This window comes from Chrysemys picta, chromosome 16 (genome assembly GCF_011386835.1).
Source record: "Chrysemys picta bellii isolate R12L10 chromosome 16, ASM1138683v2, whole genome shotgun sequence".
NCBI lineage: Eukaryota > Metazoa > Chordata > Testudines > Emydidae > Chrysemys > Chrysemys picta.
The window spans coordinates 26,394,327-26,402,985 of NC_088806.1; the positions used below are offsets into that span (position 1 = coordinate 26,394,327).

Here is an 8,659-nt window from a genome sequence, read left to right on the forward strand (position 1 = left end):
AAATGTACAGGTGGGAAACAATCTAGCCAAACAAACTTCCCCTCCATTCTGAACTGACAAATACTAGGAGATCTAAACAAAGAGAGGAGTTATCACAAGACTGCTGCTGCAATTGGTGCTTCTTTAGGGTGCTTCTTTCATACATTGTAAAATGAACCTTATCAGGGAACGACACAATTGTCTTCTGAGACCATAGTTTCACTTGGCAGCATGGAAGGATCCTAAACATGTCCCCAAAGCAAGCTACAGATAGCACCATTATTGCTCCTACCGGTCTAGTTTGTTATTTAAACAATTGGGTTTAAACCTATTCTTGGTGTGTTGTAGGGAAACCACATGAAGGAAGCAGACAAGTCAAAAACACAGAACAGTCATTTCTTTGGGTCAGCTATAATAGGAAATGGCACAGGCTGTTATCTCTTGAAACTATCCAGCTATGTAGGAAGCAGACCTACTGCATGTCAGTAACTATACAGACTTATTGGATATTGATATTAATATCCGACATGTTTTCTCAGAAAAGCAAAAAATTCTGCAGACAGGTCATATTCTCCAACCTCTATAAAACTTTTTCATTAAAATACCCCATATGAATATCCACAGTAAATGGTTTACAGACAAGAAAAGCTTGGTTTTATTACCTGATGAATTTTAAATAAGTTTAATTATTCACCAGACGGACACCTATTTCAAGAGCTGAAGTTCACAACTCCCCATACGTGGTTTTAAAAGCAACCAATAACAACACTCAAATAATAAAGTTACTTGCCTACAAGCTGTCATTTAGCAAACTGACTTTTCTTAATACATCAGGAAAAAAAAAAGTTGCACTTTGTTTACTTCTCTACCCGTGCACTTGCTGCATCATGATAACGTTAAAAGGAATGTTCACAGCTCTGAGAAACCAGCAGAGTATTAGCAAGTTACCATGCACTCCATTCATTCTCTCCCCATGATTGGCAGCTACCACAGTGAATCCAGAAAGACAACAAATACCTTACATTAGGTGTGCTCAGAGTAAAGAGAAGTCATTTCTGTTTTTTTAAGTGACTTAAAAATAGCTGTGGTCTTAAATGGACACTGTCAACTGAAATTTGGTCTCACTGTAAAACTATTTTAAAACTAAAGCTTTTACCAACAGAAATGTTTCTATATTTTTAATCATTTAAATGAAAACAGTTGTTTGTGAACAAACATTCCCTTCCAATGTTTTAAACTCTCAGCAAGGAGCACCTGAAAATTAAACTGACTACAAACAGTACTGAAATTGATTTTCCGTTTCCAAGCTGAAAGAAATGAAAAACATTAACAACTAGCATAAATTACTACAAGTATACTGGATTTTTAAATTTTCTTCTAGCCTTGTAAAAGGGACACTGTAGTTTTACCATCACATTTCCTATTTTTTAAATGTTTTTCTCTTCCTTGCTGCTATGTTAAAGACTTACAAAAATAGGGGAACTATGACTAGAATGAGGAAACAGTGAAACCGACTTCACAAAGTGCTGTCAAAAGCACTAAGTAAAAAAAAAAAAAAAAAAAAAACTAAAAAATAATTTCTTCTCTATTCTTTAGAACTTGTAACAAGGGTAAGTAAAAAGAGTTCAGGAGGTTAACAACATAGGTGCAAAAATTTGTTTGCAAGTTATGATTTGACAGTAACCTTGAAACAAAAACAAACAAACAAAAACAACCTAGGAGTGATAGTTCTCTCTCTATTGACTTCCCAACTCCTATTTCCCTTCCCACACTGTTTTCCTAAACAGACCTATGAGGAGTTTGAAGTTTTCTTCCTTTCCCCCAAAGTCAAGCATCTCCTTTTTCCTTGAAACATCAGCAACTCAGTACCTATCAACTTCTCAGCCTCCGCCAAAGCCACACCTGACCACATCACTACTATTAGGGGTGACTTGCAACAAAATTTCCAGATGTTAATTATAAAAATGTGCTGAATTACATCCATATTTAGGTTAGAGAGGTGTTTGCCATTTTAGCTCAGCCGCCACCAGTTTCTTCTCCATCCTGTAATGTGAAATCTACTATTCTTCCGTCCCATCCAGTTTCAAAACCCCTCTAAGTATTTTAGAATTTCCACAACCAGTTCCTCAAATGCCCAAGAACAGTGTTAGGTAATGTCTTCATTGCAGCAGGGAGCAAGCCTCCCAGCTTGGGTAGAAAGACTTGCGATAGCATACTAAAAATAGCTGTGTGGACATCATGGTATCGGCAGAGTCTTGGATTAGCCACTTTAGCTCAAGCCAACCCTAGCCCAATCCTCTGCCAATGCTGCAACCTCCACACAGCTATTTTAAGTGTGCCGGCATGAGCCCTGCTAGGACAAGTCTGTCTGCCTGGGGTGGGAGGCTCATTCCGAGCTACACTGTGTGGACATACCCTGGATGTTATTTGTATTATTCTGCTGCCTAGATTAGGTTCTGAAGATAAATTATCAATTGCATTATCGACAAAAATATATAAAGCAACTCCCTCCTGCCGAGACGCAGCACTAACAAGTTACTTTACTACATTAATAAATTTTCTGATCTTAAGCCCTGCTTTAATGGCTTAACACAGTGAAAAGATGAGGAAATAGGATAAATGAGACTGAAATCAGTTCCTCCCACTTTAGCCTAGTGAAAATGTATAGGATGGCTACAGCCAGTGCAAAGAAGTGACTGAGATGCTTAGTGTGCTATTTGCCGCTGCACTTTGAAGGCTCATAACAGCAGAGCCTCAAAGGCATGATTCAACCTCTAGATAAGAAAGCAAACTGCTGGATTTAGATGAAGTTCATAAGTTGCCATCAAACATCTAGAATACACAAAGGAGTGAAATTTCAAGGTGGCCGGTAATATACAGATGTGCAATATAACAGATGCTATATGCCAGAACTGCATATAATATAGCAGCATGTGTAATCTTGCATACTTGAATAGGCAAACTGTGTTTATAACCATGTTAATCAATCATACGCTAGTTCTTGTCTTACAGAACAAAGACAGAATACTTGCCTACAGAACTTAAAAGGTTTCCTGTCCTACTTTAGCAAAGTTTCAAAAACTGTACTACAACCTCATATTCCAGGATCCTATTTAATCACATCAAAAGGCACTGAAACATATTAAAGGTACAAGGTTTTGTTATTTTAATGTTTACCAGAGTGGGGCAGATACTCTAACAAAACTGTAGGTGGTGTGGCCCTAAAGAGTCTGACCTACATACTGTAAACTCTCTGGGACATGGACTTTACCTACTTCTGTATCTGTACAGCACCTAGCATGACAGGGGCCTGATCAGGGACTCCAGCTGCAATTAATATATAAATATTTATCTACAAAGTGGCCAAATATTTGAAGATACATCAGCTTTCAAAAGGACTGTTTTATCCTCATGAAATAGAACAGAAGCGGCCTTCAATGGGGAACAAAACTATTCCAATCAGTGATACTCTGTGTCAGGACAAAGTCATTTTTGGTTTGGTTTTTTGGAAGGGGTAAAGAGGCCTAGCACAGCCCAAATACTATTTTAGCTCCTAAACAAGGTGCACCAGGCCACACAACTCAGACAAGCCACAGCTTGCACTCAAGTGTTAAAAGGACCTGCCAACAGCTAAAAAGGAATGTATGAGTATACTTTCCCCGAAAGTGTGAACTAAACTTTGAACACCACACCCAAACCAACCATTTATCTGGCTAGTGATTTTACTTGTTATTTAAATGGCTGCTTTCACATAAGGCAGTGGGCCGCAGAAGTGAAGTCCAAACAAGCTATGAGGGTGCAGATGGCAAACCAACACAAGATTTCACTGACAACTAAGGGTATGTCTTCATTACCAACATTAAAGCGCTGCCGTGACTGTAAAAAAAAAAAACCCACCCCCACAAGGGGAGTAACTCCCAGCGCTGGGAGCGCGGCACTGTCTACACTGGCACTTTACAGCGCTGAAACTTGCATTGCTCAGGGGGGTGTTTTTTGACATCCCCTGAGCGTGAAAGTTTCAGTGCTGTAAAGTGCCAGTGTAGACAAGGTTTAACATTGACATGCTAGATGCACTCAGAATACCATGAATGAGATCCATCTAAGTAACTGGAAAGAGATTATCGAGTGTCCAATTTTTGTTTAAAGTGACATGCTTATTTATTCTTGCAACTGTCAAATTTTGAGATTTACTGAAAACAGAACTTTCTAAATACTTGGATTATATGCTGGTGCCTGTGCAGTAACCAGTCAAATAATTAGCTCTACAACTACAGTATTTATTTCAAATTCGAACCGATAAGAATGCGATTCGTTAAAATTTGAGGATCCTAGTTGATGAAGCCCTTGTCACAAGTCAAGAAACCCAACGCAAGCCTCACTACAGAACCCCACATCAACAGCCAAGGCATAAATAATGAGTAAAAAGAGGTAACTGAAGATGAACATCCCACTGGATATACGAAGGAGCGCTGCCCAACACTGGAGCTTTGGCCTCATTATGTATCACCGAAGGCAACTGTGGGAAGAACATGGGACAAAATTAATATGAAACAAAAATAAAACTTCTTCAGATGGAAGTTGGGCACATGTCAAAATGTGCGGAGAGAATGGAATACAGCTCTTGGACAACTGTTCGCTTGTGTAGGAAATTCATTAGCCACACCTGAAGAACAGCAATGCCTGAATGCTTTTGCAGGATACCAACTAATTTTATGGGTTAATGAATTTAGGTCACTGTACAGATACAAATATAGCGTATCTGTCTGATCTGTAAGATCCCATATCATATGTGCACCCATCAACTATTTTCTTATATGCCTATTTGAGTTTGTGCGTATTTGAAATGGCCAGATAATTGACAACAGAAAAGTTTCACAAAATTTTTCACGAGTTCTCCCCACCTCCTCGCACTTTCCCCAACCAATTCCTAGTTAACGGTTGGCAATTTGCTGTGTTAGGAAGTAGATATTCTATTTCAGGCCCAATCCTGTAGCAGAATGTGTGTAAACAGACTGTTACGTCTATACAGAACTGCTGAAGTTAATGGGCATGTAGATCAGTCTGCAAGATCAGGGTCTTAGTCTAATTTTAATATTTTAACTATTATTAAGCACCTAACTAGAGCTTTCAGCCACTATTTACTAACAAAGGCATTTCAAAATTAGGTTGTAGAATTGGCAGCCAACATAAGTTCAGGCAAAATAAATAAATGCTGTCTGTTAAAAGAGGAAGAAAGATGAAATGCATGGGTCGGCAGGGTTGCCCATCAGCCCTACCCATCCTGTCCCGGCGGGGAAGGTAGATTGTGTAGCACTCCCCAAAGTACTGCCACCTGCTTTCTAACTGCATTCACTGTGCACTAATCCATTCTTTCAACTGAACCTAGCATTATGAAGTATGTCACTCATTTTAGACACAAATATATCTCAATCCTATACAAATTTAGTCTCATCACTTATCCATGGAAATTAACAACAGAAAAGTAAAATGTCACAACTAAGGTTACAGAAAAATATAATAAAGAAAATATATTCCCATTAAGCCTACCTCCTGGATTACTGTGCCCATTTGTGGCATGAAGAATAGTGCCAGTATCACTCATCTAGGTATAAACTAGGATCGCACATTTCTCTAGAATTAAAATTGAGCACTGACTAGGGCTATTTAGAGCAGTGGCTCCTCCATCAGTACTAGGACATAATTTACCACATTCGGTCAGACAATCAAGCCAACTAGTCCAGCATGCCACCTCCCTGATGCTTGGGGGCAAAAGAAATTAATGAACTTGGATATGTAGTGCTAGAAGTTGTGGGAGTGATTCCTTTGATTCCTGCAGCAATCATTTTATGCCATGAAGCATGAGATTTCATTGCCCTTATTTTAGCATAACTCCGCATGTTTATTACAGAGGGAATTATACAGGGGGTCATGACTAGTACTCGAAACTCACAGTTTTAATAAAAAGCCTCTATGCTGAGTCCCAGTGCATTGTCACTACTCATTCAATAGAGCTCTCCAAACTGCCAAGGTATCCCAGACCTCTGTCTTGCCATCAAGAGAGCAGTTCATGATCAACAGTGGGCTGGAACTCACAAGCAAGTGGGCCAACCTCAGCAAAATCCTTCCTCTAGTTACATGGGTACTGTTTACCACAAATAGGTCAGAGGCAAGAATATGTCTGCAATATACGTTTGCCATGGTGCTGACCACCACTCCAGCCCCCACCACCACTCAACAAGCTCTCCATCTTCCCCAGCGCCCTAACCACCACCCCCTTGAAGTCTAGCCTTCCCTCTGACATATTGCTCCTCTCCTGAACACCACTACCATCTGCCCCCGCCTCTCCCAACAGCACATACCTCTCCACAATCTAAATTCCTCTCCCCCATCTCTAGCCCCCTCTCCCTAGCCCAATCCCGTCCCCCATCTCTAGCCCCATCCGCCACCCAATCCTGTCCCCCATATCCAGCCCAATCCTGCCCCATCTCTAACCCCCTTCCGCACCCCCACCCAATCCTGTCCCCAATCTATCGCCCCCTCCCCTGCCCATTCCTGTCCTCATCCCCTCCCTCATCTCCAGCCCAATCAACCCTCCCACTTCCTACTTCCTCTCCAGCCCCATCCTGCCCCTCCCCATCTTGAGCCCCCTCCCCCATCTCCAGCCCAATCCTGCCCCCATCGCTAGCCCCCTCCCCCATCTCCAGCCCAATCCTGCCCCCCCCCACCCCGTTCCTATTTCCTCGCCGGCCCGCTCCTGCCCCCCCCCCACCTCTAGCCCCTCCCCCGCCAACCCACTCCTGCCCCCCTCCCCCCAGCCCAAATCCTGCCCTCCCTTCCCCCAACCTTGTCCATGAGTTTCCAGCACTTCTCCACCATCTTCTTGTCCACGGCGCCGGGCTGGTGCGGGCCCAGGTGGTGGTGATGCGGCTGGAACGCGTCCTTCATCAGCCCGATCAGCCCGCCCGGGCCCTTCTTCAGAGGGGCCGCCATGGGTGGGGGGCTGCGGGGAGCGGCGGGGGTCAGGGTGCCCCCCCGCCCGCTGGCTCCGAGGGCGCCTGGCTGAGCCCCCCGGGCCGCTCCCTCCCCGGCCGGGCGGAGAGAACGGGACTGAGGAGGCGGTAGCTCCGGAGCAGGAGCTGGGGCTACAGCGGGGACGCGCCTCGGTGCGAGGAGGCGGGGGGGCGGAAGGAGGACGCGCGCGACCCGGCCCCAAGAGGTTCGCAAGGCCGCGTGCTGATTGGCTGCCGTGGGAGGGGGCCCGACTCGCGCCCCCGTGAAGCAAGCACGCGCGCCAATTGGAGGCTGGGACACGGCCCCGGCGCGCGCCCTCGCTAAGGAGGCACCCGCGCTGATTGGTTGCCCCCGGCCTGCCCAGCGCGCATTGAGGGAAGGGCTCACTCCGCTACCGCCCGCGGGGGAGGGAACGTCCGTCTTGCGAGCCGCCCAGCCGGCAGCTCATTAGCCCTGACTCCGCCCCCATTTCCCGGTTCTTTGTACTGCGCGTGCTCCCACCCGGGTAGCATGCGCACTGGGGTGACAGAGGCAAAAAGGAAGCCATGATTAGTGTGGGCAAGAGCCTGGCGGAGGGGGAGGGGAAAGAAGGAAATAAGAAATTAATGGAGATATCCCATCTCCTAGAACTGGAAGGGACCTTGAAAGGTCATCGAGTCCAGCCCCCTGCCTTCACTAGCAGGACCACGTACTGATTTTGTCCCAGATCCCCAAGTGGCCCCCTCAAGGATTGAACTCACAACCCTGGGTTTAGCAGGCCAATGCTCGAGGCTGGAGCTGGGTAGGGCAGGCTGGCGTGGGGAGCAGAGACAGACCGCCCCCATCCCATGGTGGAGCAGTTTAGAACAGGGGTGATTTAAATAATGCTGTAGTGGTGCCCACAGCGGCTCAGGAGTCGGTACCGGCTCAGGGCACAAACCCCAAAGCGGTGGCGAGTGAGCTTCCACCGACCAGTCATGGAGTGTAACCGCCTTAGGCCCTATGACAGCCCAGAGAGTGGCCCGCGTACTCTCTTACCCCCCAGCTGAGCCTGAGATGGTCCCTCACACCGAGACCCACAGCCATGCTCAGATTACAGCCAGTCACTTACCCCCGGTCAATTGAACTTTAGCTCTCATACCCAAGACAATGTGCGTAGGCCGGGGTGCGGAAAGCCATTGACCGGAACTGTAAACCCTGTCTGTAATGGAAACCACCTCAAGCCAGGAGATGCAGCAGCACCCCTAATTCCTGCACCTATGCTTGTAGCCAGTCCCATCATAAAGATTTATGAAGTAGGAAAAGGAAAACGAGAGGTATTTACAAGGTTGAAGCAGATTAAACATACACACACAAATGAGTTACAATGTTAAGTTTCAAAAAGTAATAGAAGCTTCTATAATAAGCAAGCTCTACATTAGGGCTAACCCAACCTAAGCACCTAAGTCTCTTGCTGATGGCTAAGCCCTATTTAAGTACACAAGAAATGTATTTTCAAGAGTGCTTGAGTGACTTGGGAGCACAAGCCCTGTTAATTTTAAACTACAAACCCTGATGAAGGAGCATAACCTGCTCAATGCAGTTCAGCTTAGTTTTTCTGGGTAAATTTAATACATTAGAAGGTGATGTTGGTTGCAAATATAGCCTAGGCTATTTGCTTATGTGGGAGTCTCACAGATGTTAGAGGGCC

The 8,659-nt window shown here is 45.0% G+C and overlaps 1 protein-coding gene across 1 annotated transcript in view; it reads right to left on the reverse strand.

Moving 5' to 3' along the window:
- CBL (Cbl proto-oncogene) overlaps positions 1-7,108 on the reverse strand; it is a 52,738-nt gene extending 45,630 nt beyond the window's left edge. Inside the window, exon 1 of the mRNA XM_005303777.5 lies at positions 6,823-7,108. Within this exon, the coding sequence (XP_005303834.1) occupies positions 6,823-6,969 (147 nt within the window). The 5' untranslated portion in view covers positions 6,970-7,108. The remainder of the gene's footprint in view (positions 1-6,822) is intronic.
- Between the last annotated feature and the right edge of the window lie 1,551 nt (positions 7,109-8,659).